Here is a 14,218-nt window from a genome sequence, read left to right on the forward strand (position 1 = left end):
GACAAGGGGCAGTCAGAGGTGGGAGGTGGCCCAGGTGTGGACACGGTCGGTGCTGCCCAAGGGCCTCCCCAGCCCCGCTGTGGCGTATTAAAGGTGGCTGCAAATCCGTTGACCCCTCTCCCACTGAGATGTGGGGCTTTGCTTCCTCCCCTTTAATCTGGGCCCCAGGCTCTCACTGATGTTCCCATAGACTAAAGACCGGCAGCCCCGACTTCCTGACGCTGGGAACACTCGCCCTTGGAAGCAGCCACACTGTGGAGCCCCCAAAAGCCCTTAGCATGGTCCGAGGAAGAGGAATCGGGCTCTCACCTCCGCTGTGCCCTGCTCACGTGAGCTTCCGAGCTAAGGTTTGGGGTGGTTTGTTACACGGCAGTATCCATTCTCTTCAAGTGCGTGGCGGGTGGTGGGGGCCCATCGGAGCTCCCCTCTCCCACCTCCCTCCTTTCACTTCTGTCTGGACCCGCACTGGGCTTACAGCTCGATTGCAGTTAGTGCCGAGGGTGGCCCAGGCCTCTGTGGGGTCAGGTATGGGGAGTGGCCACCCGGATGGGTCTCACGTTGCCTCAACAAGAACAGAATAGGACAAGCTCTGGCCTCTGAGTGACCCACTGGCAGCCCAAAGCCCAGCTCCCTGTTACTGTCAACACAGAGAAGACAGCATCTGCTGAGCCCACGCTGAGCCTGTCAGAGAACCTGTGGGACATTTGGGGACTCATCTGAACCATGCGCAAAGAGCCAAAGCATTTAAACAACCCAATGCCCCCCTTTTTTTGGTACATTCGTTTATTTAAAAAAGAATAGGAAAAAAAATGGTACCTAAAAAGTATCTACAACAAATAAATTATTCCCAGTTGAGCATCCGCACAAACCAGTCTGCTACTGCCGACCAAGCCACATCCCACGGACCTAGGCTTTCCGCCCTTCTCTGCCTTACGACTTTCCCTCCCGAGCATAGAGATGGTTGGGCCTGAGCCGGGCTCCTCACAGGTGTGGCAGGTGGGCACGAGGGCAGCCGGGGCAGTGGCAGCCCCAGCGTGGGGGGCACAGCGCTGCACATGTAGGTTTCAACAAATGCGCCTGCCTGGTTGCCGGTGGCCCTGAAATATTTTACATATGTGGGGCCTGGGCTTTAAAGAGCCATGGGTAGGGCTCTGGCCAGTGTGGCTCAGTGGTTGAGCGCTGGCCCATGCACCAAGAGGTCGCTAGTTTGATTCCTGATCAGGGCACATGCCCGGGTTTCGGGATCGATGCCCAGTAGGGGGCATGCAGGAGGCAGCCAATTGGTGTTTCTCTCTCCCTCTCCCTTCCCCTCTCTCTCAAAAATCAATAAAAAAACATTAAAAAAAAAAGAGAGCCATGAGTATGTGGGGCTGGCACCTTCCAGGAGGCCTACCTTCAGGTGAAATCCACCTGAGGTCTCAGGAAGACAGCAAATTGGCCTGCAGTTTTGAGCTCTTGGTTAAAAGAAAGTGGCTCTGTGGAACCCTGGTCATTAAAGGTGTGTGTGATGTGTGTGATGACCGCCACGCCAAAGATGGCCTGCCACACTTGGGGCGGAAGGCAGAGCACCAACCCAGCAAACCTCAGGAGAGGCCAGGAGGTCGGGGAAGGCAGAGAATAGAGGGCCGGGGCTCCACCAGCGATCTGCAATAACGATGCAACTTCAGGCGAGGGAAAGAAGCCGCAGCTTTGCTCCAGCCCTTCATCTCCGGCCAGGAGGCCAGGGGTAACTAGGCGGGAGCCAGCCTTTCAGAAGGGAAAGGTGCCATCAGCCACGCCAAGGGCACAGTGAAAAACAAGACAAAACACCCCCAAAACTCTTCCTTTGGAAAGAGTTCGAGAGGCCTTAGAATACACCCCATTAAGGAGACGCAAAGCTCCTTTCCGAGGAGGCACCGTAGCACGCGAGCAGGCCGGCCGCCGCGTTTCCGAGGGGAATTCACTGAACTCGAGTGCGCTCATTTCTCAAAGGAGGTTTTGCCACAGAAATACTGAACTTTGGACTGTGCCGACAAGCCATAATGCAGTCTGTCCCCTCCCACGGGAGAGCAGGGGCCACAAAGGCAAACAGCCACAGGAGCTGGGCTGGTCCTTACGGTAAGTGAGGGGTGGGGCTGTGTGCAAGAAAACTTCCCTGAAACACACGCCAGCCTCCAGGCCTGTCTTCTCATTTGACACGAGATATAGATCCTGAACTTTACATTTCATTACGAGAGAAGCAACTCTGCAGGGGAACCGATCAAGGGGAACTGATCAAGACCATGAGCCTCAGTGTGGGAGGCGACAGGGAGTGGTGGGGACTGTGGTGAACTGGCAGGCCAGGTGCCCCAGCTAAAGGTGGAGCTGCTTCTCCACGCAGCCAGCTGTCACCGGGTGAGAATATGAGCCCCGGCGCGGCCAGATCTGACGATCTGGATTGTTATGTAAACATTTTATCATTTTAAATGTTAGAGTCAATTCTGAAAAAAGATTCTGTTGGCTAAACAAAGCACACCTGTGGGCTGGATCATTTTGTAGTCTCTCGGGCAGCGTCAGGAAGGTGTGGCAGGCAGAATAACAGCCCCCCAAAGAGGTCCCCATCCCAATGCAGGGCTTGTTGCAGCCCTGTACTGGGTGACTCGCACTTCGCTCGCACTGCGGGCTGGTTTACAACCCAACCTAAGTTTAGAAGGACATGAGCTGCGATTATTGTATCCAGACCAGAATTCATCATTTTCAACGTCTTCTTCATTGGAACGAGTCCACTTGGAAATCAGAAGTTGGTGGCATCCAGGAAAACCTCCTGCTGCTCCTTCCATATAATTCCTCCTCCTTAGGACTTCTGATGGGCCCCCTACGGGGTGTCCCAGTGCCCTGATTTATGCAAAGTCTTTGGGATGGGTCCGAGTTATTCCCCAGTCTCCACTGGCTCGTGGGCGTCCAGTAAAGGAATGTCTGTGTTTTCGTTGCTTCTGGTCCCCTTGTTGGGGTGGGAGAAGGTGTACGGTTCACTCTCAGACTCAGGACTGAAGTCAGGGGATGGCTCCTCTGTGGTCAGCTTAGCAGTCGGGGCTCTGGAAAATGGGAGGGTTGGGGAGGGAGGGCAGTCGCCCATGGGGCCCTGGAAGGGCCGGTAGGTGTCTACCTCAGGCTGGATGAAGGTCCCGTGGGAATCCTGCAGCAGATGCCCATATACCAAGGTGTCGTCGATGACGGCGTACACGTGGTTATCAATGTCCTTTTGTACTTTTGGAAACTTCTGGGGCCGCATCGGTATCTGGGTATTGATGTTGCCATTGTAGACGTCTACGGCAGGGCCCTTGTGCATCTTCTTTTTCCTACTGAGAGAGGGGGCGAGACAGAAGTCAGGACACGACGGCCTGCGAGGCGTGCCAGAGTCCGTCCCTGCTGAAACTCAGACCCTTCAGGGCTCGGCCCCGTCTCCCCCGCATCCAGCAAATCGCTTAGCATGTGAACCTGAAACGGCTGTCCTCAGGGAATATTTAAAAGGGCCCAGCTTCTGTCTCTAGTTTCCAAGGTGGCAACAGGGCGTTGAGAGTGACTTAGAGGGGGCACTTTTAACACTGTCTGCGCTTGAATTCGCTTCAACAGATGCGCAGGATTCAATGGTGGAGACATCTGACAACCCCCCTTTGCTACGAGAAAGGGGAGGTAGCCCAGCCCAGCCACACCAGGCGCGGGGCATACCAGGCCAACCTTCTAGCACTCTCAGTACTTTGCCCGTAGCTCCTGCTCCATCCCTCTCCTGGATGGGTAAAAGCTCCGACTGTCTACATCTGAACAGTTACACACAGGACTCAGGATGGTAGGTTGTTCCTTAGGTTTTAGCTGGAGTAGGGACAGTAGAACTCAGCATGAGAGGGATCCAGTCCCTTCAGCAGTAACTTCCAACAGGGGGGGAAAAAACTAAAAAAGAAGATAAAGTTCAGGCTGGGGTGCCAGAGTTCCTCAATAACACCATTAGCGTCTGGTTTGTGAGGGCCCTGGGGTGCGGAGGGGCGCCAGCGCTCTCTGCTGTGGAGCACAAAGCTCTGCCCTCCATCCTCACGAAGCAAAAGCGGGGGACGCCGACCTTTTAGTGGACCGGTGGTTCAAATGGAAGACATTATCTCAGTGAACACAATGGACCTTGTAACTCACTAATTCCCTGTAAACAGGCTCCCTGTACTTTTCTTTAAAAAAAAAAAAAAATGCTTTTATTGATTTTAGAGGGAGAGATAGAGAGAGAAACATCAGTCAGCTACCTCCTGCCCCCCTATTGGGGATCGAGCCCACAGCCTGGGCATGTGCCCAGACTGGGAATCGAACCAGTGACCTCTTGGTTCGTGGGTCGATGCTCAACCACTGAGCCACTCTGGCTGGACCTCCTTGTACCTTTCTGAGATAAAAGAAATCTAGTACATTTAGCTTGTAACACTGAATCTCTGGCCAGGACAGCGGGTTCCAAAGGCTCTGGCCTGGAGCCCCATGACAGAGGCCCTTCCTTGTGCTCCACAGTGCTTCTCTGTCCCCACCAAAGCTCTTCTGGGGTTGCCTCTTTCCTTGCCTGCCTCTTCAGTCCCTCCACCCCCTGGGCTTCAGGAGAAGAGACTGTGCCTGGCTCATCTTTGTAGCCCCAGCACCTTGTATGGCTCCCAGGGCCTAGAAGGCCCTCAGAAATACATGCGTAATGAACAAGTTCAATGTCACCGTCTTCCCTCATTCCCACTGGAGAAGCCGTCCACCCTCCTACACCAGCCTGGGCATAGATGAGCCTTCCTTATGCCAACCTGCCAGCCAGTGGCCTCCCCACAGCAAGGCTGGCTGGTGATTTGCTGGCAGAACTGGGCAGCTCAGAGATGGAGGCAAGTGCTGGACCCTCCTCTCGCCCAATTCCCTCCTGATGAGGAAGCTGGGGCCCAGTGTTAATGCCGTGATTCCAAGCTGGGGGGACATCCTGTGCACCCCAGGGAAGAAAGTCTCCTGAGAGAAACAATGAAATGATGCTTTGTTAAAAGTTCTTTCCTCCTCTCCCCACCCAGCCGATGTGGCTCAGCTGGCCGAGCGTCATCCCATGTCCAAGAGGTTGCCAGTTCGATTCCCCATCAGGGCACATGCCCGGGTTGTGGGCTTGATCCCTGGCAGGGGGCGTGCAGGAGGCAGCCAATCAATGTTCCTCTCTTATCAATGTTTCTACCTCTCGCTCCTTCTCCCTTCCTCTCTCCCTAAAATCAATAAAAACATATATTTTTTTAAAAGTCCTCCCCTCATGCAATCTACGTACAACCCGATTTCACGGAGCAGAGACCTTTCCCCGGCTCTCCCTGCGGGCAGGTCCTTCCCCATCAGCAGAGACATCTCTAGACAGTCTCATTGTGGAGCAGGAGTTTCAGTTGTTTGCTCATGGCCCCAGATAATTAAAAAAATATATACTTATATATATTTTGGCTTTTAGGAAGGTCAAATCATGCTAGGGAAAGAGATTTCCCCTTCCCTGATGGTTTTAATCAGAAATATGAGCAGAACTGATCAAATCTGGGAGCAGCGTGTACTCTGCCTAAAAAGGTCAAGACCTTCTTTTCATGAAACAGAAGCTGTCCCCTGAGGGGGCGGAAGGAGACACTGAGTCATTCACCGGGCCTTCCTCTCGCCTGCAGAAACGGCTCCTTTTGGAGCTTATCCAGAGTCCAATAGACAAGCAAGAAAATGACAGTTTGTTTAAGAAACGAGGGGAACAAGCCAGGGCCTGGATGAGTTCGTTTGCCTCAAGGTGTCGGAGGGAGCAGGTTTGCAGGCCTGGCCTGGCGGGGCCCAGTCTAACGAGCGGACAGTAAATCATCCCCAGGGGACTTGTGCTGAGGCGGCTGCAAAAAACCTGTAGGCTCCCATGTCGCTGCATGTATGCTTTTGCTTTTTTTCTCCCCTCTAAGCATAATTCACATCTGGCAATATGCTTTAACACTGATCTTTGGGGGGGCAAATGGGAAGCAAGCAAAAAGGTCCGTGATTAGCTCGCTGTGACCGAGGGGGGCGTCAGAGAAATTCCACCTACTTCTTTTTCACGAGGCAAATGATGAGTCCCAGGGCAAACAGCAGAAAGGCGACACCTCCCACCACAGCAGTGAGGACGACCGTCAGGTCTGTGAGCAGAGGCACAAGGAGAGAGTGGCGGAGACGCACGGGGTTAGGTCTGTGATGAACTTGAGTACACAGCCTCCAAAGATGACCACCACCCATTCCTTCCCTCCCTGTATGCACATGCTGCCCACAGGGGCCTGAGTGAATGAACCCCGAAAAGTCCAGCTCGGACCAGAATTGCCCAGCCAACATGTGAGCAATAATAAAGGCTGTTTTTAGGCGACTGAGTCCTGGGGTGCTTTGTTACGCAGCATTACTGATGCAATCGCTGATGGATACATGGACAGCCAGGACTCAACTCTGTGCTTCCTGACTTCCCTCCCAGGCTTGTTCCTTCCCCCTCAGCCACCAATTTGCTCTCCATTACCATCCCCGAAAAACCTTGAAGGCCCTCACCTGTCGTTCTCAAGGTCAGCGACACCCGGAAGAGCAGGTCCAGCTGCTTGCCACTCGCAGGGCTGCAGTTGGAGATGTTGACCCAGAAGTTGCGATGGTAGGAGCCCGGCTTGGGGAGCACCTCCTCCAGGCTGAAGACCTCCTCAGCCTTGTTCCCCTGTTCCTGGATGATCATGAACGCGCGCCCCGTCTGGCAGACCAGGTCAGTCCGCTCCTTCATGAAGGTCAGGCAGGCCACCTGGTCACCGGGCACGCTGATGTTCCAGGACACCGAGGTGAGGGGCGGCATGCCCCGCTCCCAGTTAGGGGTCCTCAGGTAGACCTTGCTTTTCAGATCTGGGGTCACTGTGAAAATGCCTTCCTCTGCAGGAAAGGGAAGACAAGACACACGGGCCTTTCACTCAGTGAGAACGGAGGGGAAAACTTGTGGTGGAAGAGATGACAGTAAGCTGTCTAGACAGAGTCCGACGGAGCTTTCTGCGATGGCAATGCTCTTTATCTGCACCGTCCAATCGAGTAGCCCTGACCACACGTGTCTGCTGAAGACCTGACAGGTGCTCAGTGTGACTAAGGAACAAAATTTTAAATTTTCTTTACTATTAAATTACATTGAAATTGCCACATGTGACCAAGGGCTGCTGTATTGGTCAGCATAGGATTAGAGTCTCAGTCAAATTAGGTGTTCGGGCCTTTTGGGGGGGAGAGCAAAACAAACAAACGAGAGACAGGCCAGTTTGCCAAACTGGTGGTTATCTCAGCTTCCTTTCAGAAACGCCCTGGACGTTTAATACCTAACATTCATCTGTGCCCCTCAGTGGGACAGGTAGGTAGACAGCGATCTCTGTTTCTGAGATTAAAAAAATGTCCAGTCCTGGCCCCAGCCCGGTGGAGCATCAACCCTACACCAAAAAAAGGCTGCGGGTTCAATTCCCAGTCAGGGCACATCCCCTCGTTGCAGGTTCCATCCCTGGTGGGGGCACGTGCGGGAGGCGACCGATCGACGCTTCTCTCTCACATCGATGTCTCTCTCTCCCTTCCTCTCTCTCTCTAAAAATCGATAAAAAGCAAAAACCCGAAAACCAAACGAATGAAAACCCACCCAGTCCCGGGAAGAATTCTGGAACTGCAAAGCAGAAAGGGCCTCCGACACAGCAACTGATCTATTCCTGACCTCCGGGTGAGACAAACCCCCACGTTCCACACCGGTGAGTTTCTTACTTTCACAGACTCCCCTGAAGGAGTTTCTCCGATAGCCTGGGAGATACCCAGCAGCCTAGACTGACGTTAATCTTATGGCCAAGGACTCTTCTCCCCCACACTCATGCCTCTGAGAACAAAAGTGTAAAGGAAGCCTCACATGAAGCCCTTGGTCAATATTAAAATGGCTCTCAGGTTGAGCACTTTGTGATGGTGACATAAAATCCGTCCTGCGGAGTTCTAGAATTCACTTTCCTGACCAACTTAGACCTCATTTCCTGCCTGGGACACTGAGGATCAGTGTGGCCTCCCAGGAGAACAGGACCCTCGAGTTCTAGAACCTCCTCTCTACCAGTATTCCTTCCCTACCGCATTCTGGATTCTCAAAGCAGAATCATAGGAACGTCCGCAGAAGGGTTTTTATGTTACCACCTTAAAAAGCCAGGACGCAGGAACATGCGGGCGGTTACTTCCAATTTATGCTCCGCCTGCTTCCAAGAAACACTCGAATCTGATCACTTGTTTCGCTGCCACCCACCGTCGCCTCCCCCGCCAGGGGGTCTTATTTCTAACTCTTGGGATTTTCAACGCCAGGTGAATGCGAAGTCAGGATCAGCCTGTGCGAGGACCACCCCCCCACTCAGCTATCTCTCTTCTTCAAAGCGACACCTTGAGTCAGACGATCACAAAAGAAAAAAAGACGAATGCCCCAAAGGGAGAGGCCTGGAGACAAAGAGGGTGAAAGATGCCCTTACCTTTGAAGTACGGTATGAAGGACACGGTCAGGCCCTGCCTGGAGACGTCCTGCTGGAAGTTGGGGGCGTAGGTGCGCAGGGTCACCGAGACGTTCTGCTTCACCCGGATCCGCTCGATGGAGCCTCCAGAGCAGAAGTAGCCGAAGTAGAGGTCCTGGCCCGGGCTGGGGTCGGCGCTGGCCACCAGGTAGCTGAAGCTGGTGTTGCAGATCCGCTCCTGCGTGTGCTGCTGCAGCTTCTGGACCGGCACCAGTGCCAGGCTGAGCCTGTCCCTGGGCACCAGCAGCTTCCAGGAGAAGTCGTGCAGCTCCACGGGCAGCCGGAGGATGTCCCTGGGCACCTGGAGGGAGTAGGACTTCCTGTGGCAGTTCCGGTGGTCCATGCAGCCTGGAAAAGAGGGGGTTCGTGGTACCTCGGCGGGGAGGGGACGGCTCTCAGGTCAGCCCGAGGCTCCCTGGCTTTTCCCTTGGCCCTCCCTCCTCCGCTGTCGGCCACTCCAGCTCCGAATGCTCCCTTTCTAGCTCCCCCTCCTGCTCTCTCATATTCTTCCTAACCCGGCAGACCGGCTTCGGGGGAGTCTTTAGGGTTGAAAATGTCTCTTGTTTATTAGGTCCTTGCCTCTGTGTGTCTGTGTTTTAGACGCTAAGTGCCATGTGGGCAGGGCACAGGTTTTCCCCACCCAGGCCTGCCGCCCAGTGTCCCCATCTATGGGGAGGCAGTTCTGCAGAGTGGTGACGGCAGGGAGCGGAGCTGGGGAGATCTCAGCTCGCATTCCAGCTCTGCCACTTCCTAAGGGGGTGGCCTCGGCAGAGACTGAGAGCATCCACGTCAGAGATCATGGCGGCCCCGCGGAGGGGAGACATGTGAGCGTGGATGCGGGTCACACACTGCCCTTCCGAAGGATGCATGTTCCAGCTGAAGCTGCTGGTCCCAAGGGAGGCGCGTCTCCGCCTCGTGCTTTGCTTCTTGGTTGCCCTTGCTCACCCTGCACTGTGGGGGACATTTCTGGTCATACCAATTACAACCTACCCCACCAAGAAGACAGGGCAGGAAGGGGAGAGGTGCCCATGGCCCGGGAGGAGGGCACCCACCACAGGGCGTACCTATGGTCTTCTCGGCGTTCATCCACAGGCGGGTCAGGTCATCGCAAAGGAAGGAGATCTTGTGTTTGGAGCCAGGTGCCAGGGTGAGGTTGGTGCTGCAGGTCCGAGACTCCAGACACACAAAACAGCCGGGGACAAACCTTCGGCCCAGCTTCACGGGCCTCGGCTCGATGGTGAGCGACATGGTGCGCTCGTTGCTCAAGTCAACCACGTAGGTGACATCTGGAACCACACAAAGAAAACAGGCGTGAAGAGCAGGTCGGCACCAGTCAGCAGCAACCCTGCGATGACCATATTGTGAGAGTGGAATCCTAAAATGTGTCAATGGACACACATGCGCACACACACACACAAGTGTATAAAGTTATGTCTTCTACATAATTATTGTGAATTAGAAGGAATCTTGGAGTCAGGCCCCACGTGGGTGTCAACGGGGTATTCCTAAGGCAGCCTCTTGAGTGGATCCTACAGGGTTCCGGTTCAGATGTTTTTCAGCCCTATAAAAATAAACAGCAGCCGGGTCCGGCGTGGCTCAGCGGCTGAGCATCGACCTAGGATCCAGGAGATCTCGGTTTGATTCCCGGTCAGGGCCCATGCAGGGTTGCGGGCGTGCAGGAGGCAGCCGATCAATGAGGACTCTCTCATCATTGATGTTTCTGTCTCTCTCTCCCTCTCCCTTCCTCTCTCTGAAATCAATAAAGACATATGTAAAAAAAGAAACAGCATGCCACTCCGCACCCCCACTTAATTTTCCTGCCTGGTGCTGCCCACTTCCCGGACGTAAATAAGAAAACAAGGCCGAGAGTCAGCCCTCTGGACAGAAACCATCCTCAGCAGGACAGAAATGTCCTGACCCCCCGTCACACTTGCTCCTTCATGGATTCCAGATCACAGATGAGCCCCAGGAGCAGCCACTCTGAACTCATCTGGTACATTATCTAAAAATCCGCACCACAACCTTCACGACCAGGTCTCGGGTGAGGCAGGCGAGGCGCCCAGGGAGCCAAGTTTAAGGAGGCGCTCGCTCTCGGGGCTGACCTGGAATGATGCCTTTATACGGGCGAGCACCCGAGGGGGCGCCTCCTGAAATGCTGCATCCTGGGCCCTCCGCCTCCCCAGTCCCGGCCCTGACTTCCCTTCTTTAGGTTCGTGGCATCTTCATAATTGCGTGTGGCATGAAGCAAGACCTCAACCTCACCAACCTGCCTGGGGTTCAGTATGGTCCACGGCAAGCTCTGGGTTCTGAGCTTGCTCTGCTCCTGACAAGCTGTGTGAGGTGAGGCTAGTCCCATAACCTGCCTGGACCTTCTGGTTCCTCAGCAGTAAATGAAGATAATTCCTGCCGCCCCCTCCTGGGCTGTTACAAGGACTCGCTGGGACAGATAAGTGGTGTGCCTAGCGCCGGGCTTGGCATACACAGCTGGGGGGGGCGCTCAGCCAATAAAAGTCTTATCACCATCATTGCTGATGGTGTGGCGACATCTCGATCCCAGTGTAGGGTCAAGACGCGATGTCTAGAAGGTAACCTTCCAATGCTTTCATGAACAACAACACAGCCCCTGAATGTAAGTTCGTGTGCTTCCCGCTGTGTTAAAACGGGCCGCGTGCCATGCGCTCGCCGACGAGCCTGTCCCACTGCCTGGCAACGCCCTTCCCAAAGCTCTTCCAGGGTCCGGAGTCCAGGTGGCCCTGAAGCCACCGATGAGAAACAGGAAGGGAACGGTGACCCAAACAGGCTACCCGGGAAGGAAAGAAGGTGCTGGGGGAGGAGGGAGGGGAAGGTGGCCTCACTTACTGCTTTCGTTTTGTGGATGTTGCACCAAAACTTCGAACTTCAGCCGGAGGGTCCCTGGATTTTGGGCATCTTGGTCGCAGCCTTGCAGAGAGAGGTTGAAGTTGCCGGCCATGTTCCCGGGCTGCTTGTCCGCCAGCTTGAACACCTCGGGGTTGGTGGTGGAGCCCGGGATGTAGTACTCAACCCGCTCCTCCTTCTTCTCGCAGTTGGAGACGTTGAAGTGGAGGAAGGAGACGCTGGCCCGCAGGTGCTGGGGAACGACGAACTGCCAGGTCATGAGCTCGTCCTCGGGGAAGCCGTCCGGGTAGTTGGCGGACATCAGGGTTGCTGAGCCTTCGCCCTCAAACACAGATTCGATGATGCACAGTCCTAGTGGGAGGGGAACCCAAACGAGGCGATTAGGCCCTGCCCTGGTTGTCCACGGCTGGGGGGCATGGGGCTGAGGAGCGGGGGAAGGTGGCGCTCAGGTCCGGAGACGTCAGTGGTGCGCGAGTCAATGTTAACTGACTCAGTGCGGGGTGGGGGGTGGGGGGGGTGGGGGGGGTTGGGGGGTCCTGATAAGTAGGCTCTGCCCATTTCCTTGATGTAAATATTCCCACCATAGCTGATTTCAAGTTACCAGCGTGAGATGACTGAATGTGGACTTGGGAGAAGACAATCGGCCTAAACAACCCAGAGGGCACAGACAGAAGGAAAATGTAGTGAAATTAGGAGGCAATGCGTTTGGAGGGTTTCTGACCTTTGTTTCTAAACTCTTTTTTTTACTTGTAAGTTTATATCATTTTATTTTTATGAACGGCTCTGTTTAACACCAGCTCCCAAGCTTCCTTCATTTAACAATCAGCTCTTGTGAGCGCGTGTGAGCCAGCTCTGGCACACCACTGGTACCATTAGAGAAAATGTGAAACAGACAGAAGGCAGGACATGCAACGGAGAGATCACGATAGATCTGGAGAATTAATCCTATTTCATTTCTTGAAAACAAACCTCACATGTGCAAAGAACAAAGAAAAGAGTCACCGCTGAGGTTAATAGAGAAGAGGGTCCACACCAGGCGTGAGCGGCCTGTGTCGCTTGCAGAAGAGCAGGAGCTCCCTGTAAGGCATTCAGGTCGAATCATACGAAATTGCCGACACCTGGCCCTTTCTGACCTAGAGCAGCGGTGATTTTGTGTTTCAACCTCAGCAAATAGCGGGAGGGCATGGCGTGCTCACGTTTTATGGATGACCGGTTTGCGATGCTGAAGCTGGAGAAGTTTCTGTCGTGGAACCACGGCAAGTGTAAGACCACAGTGACACCCTCTTGCATCTTGATCCGGGACACGGTGCCGTTGCTGCAGAAGGTTCCGATCCTGACCGCCGTGGCATGGATGCGGCCACTGATGGAGTAAGTGACTCCGTCCGGGCAGCTGTCCCCTGGCCCGATCTGCCTCAGGCGAGGCATGGAGAACTGCAACTCCAGACCGATGCTCTTGTGAGCTTGGACGTCCCAGGTGAAAGTTCGGTTGAGGGTGGGCAATGCCGATATTGCAGGCTGCAGCTCAACCTCCCCAAAAGGACACAGGCCTGACATGCAGTCTGAAACACAGCCACAAAACAGTGTTGGTCACAAACGCTACCAGGCCACTCACTGCTCCTCCTCACATCTTTAGTAGACCCTCTGGGAGCACCATCAGGTGGGCACACCCATTTCCAGGTTGCCCACAGATGCCCCCCTTCTCTGGTGAGTGCCTTGCTGGGGGTGCCTCCTGGGGCCAGAAAAACCTGAGCGGCTTCGCTGCCCATCCCAACAGGGAGCAGCAGCCCACAGCCAGTCACTGCTCATCGCAGCCGTGAAAAAGCCCGACCTCAACCCGTGGAAGCCGCTCCTATGCTGGCATCAGCCTGAGGCTACGCTTTAGCTGGAACCACATCCTTGCCCAGCTGGTGTGGCTCAGCTGGTTGAGCATAATCCCGTGTACCGAGAGGTCACCGGTTCGATTCTCAGTCAGGGCATGTGCCCAGGTTGTGGGCTCAGTCCTCAGTGGGAGGCGTGTAGGAGGCATCCAGTCTATGTTTCTCTTTCTCCTCCCTCCCTCTCTAAAAAAATCAATAAGAACATATTTTTTAAAAATAACAACAACAAAAAAACCCCAAACAGCTTCACGTCTTTGCTTATTCCTTTCCTTGCTCTCTCCTGCTTTTCTCACTTCATAGGGTGCTTTCAAGGGTACTCTCTTGACAAATGACTTAAACAAAAGTCCCCGTTCAGGCTCTGTTTCCAGGGGGCCACACCCAAGACACCTCCTAACGTCTGTGTTTTCAGATGAAGTCACTGGAGTCCGGCAGGTGGACCTCTGCCCAGGCCTTCCCAGAAGTCAGAGGGAGGGCCTGCACTTTGGGAGCCACAGTTTCACAACTTTCGGGGCACAGTGCCAGGCTCTACCTTTTAAAACTGGTTTTCCCATCAACGCACTCATCCGCATACCGAGTACACTCAGAGCGGACAAGCCCCTTAATGGCTGGAGCCCGGAGGCACAGTTTCTTCCTGCCCCGTGGCCCTAATGCTCCATGTGGGATTTTCTTAAGGCTAACAACTAATGACGTCCCTTGATGGACTTTGTTTCCTAAGCTTTTAAAACAAAGGCAGAAACGCTGCTGTGGGGAGGAGTAAGGGGAAAGCACGTGGGAGAGGTATCGGGATGCAGGCAGCCCAACAGTAAGGCGTTGTCTCAGGCGCTGGGAATCTGAAAGGTGCGACGGATTCCGGCCACTTTAATAACAACCTGCGCATCTCCACTGCGGCTCCGGGGGGATATTTGAAAGCGCTGCCAAGTCGAAATGGAATCAGGGGAGCACTACAGAGCTGGACCTCTG

The 14,218-nt window shown here is 54.4% G+C and overlaps 1 protein-coding gene across 1 annotated transcript in view; it reads right to left on the reverse strand.

Moving 5' to 3' along the window:
- Positions 1 to 772: 772 nt before the first annotated feature.
- CDCP1 (CUB domain containing protein 1) overlaps positions 773 to 14,218 on the reverse strand; it is a 33,132-nt gene continuing 19,686 nt past the window's right edge. The window contains exons 3-9 of the mRNA XM_081160819.1: positions 12,578 to 12,940; positions 11,364 to 11,732; positions 9,569 to 9,790; positions 8,466 to 8,852; positions 6,514 to 6,876; positions 6,032 to 6,119; positions 773 to 3,320 (exon numbers count right to left, since the gene is read on the reverse strand). Of these exons, the coding sequence (XP_081016945.1) occupies positions 2,888 to 3,320; positions 6,032 to 6,119; positions 6,514 to 6,876; positions 8,466 to 8,852; positions 9,569 to 9,790; positions 11,364 to 11,732; positions 12,578 to 12,940 (2,225 nt within the window). The 3' untranslated portion in view covers positions 773 to 2,887. The remainder of the gene's footprint in view (positions 3,321 to 6,031; positions 6,120 to 6,513; positions 6,877 to 8,465; positions 8,853 to 9,568; positions 9,791 to 11,363; positions 11,733 to 12,577; positions 12,941 to 14,218) is intronic.

Source organism: Miniopterus schreibersii (assembly GCF_964146895.1).
Source record: "Miniopterus schreibersii genome assembly, chromosome: 15".
NCBI classification, from domain to species: Eukaryota; Metazoa; Chordata; class Mammalia; order Chiroptera; family Miniopteridae; genus Miniopterus; species Miniopterus schreibersii.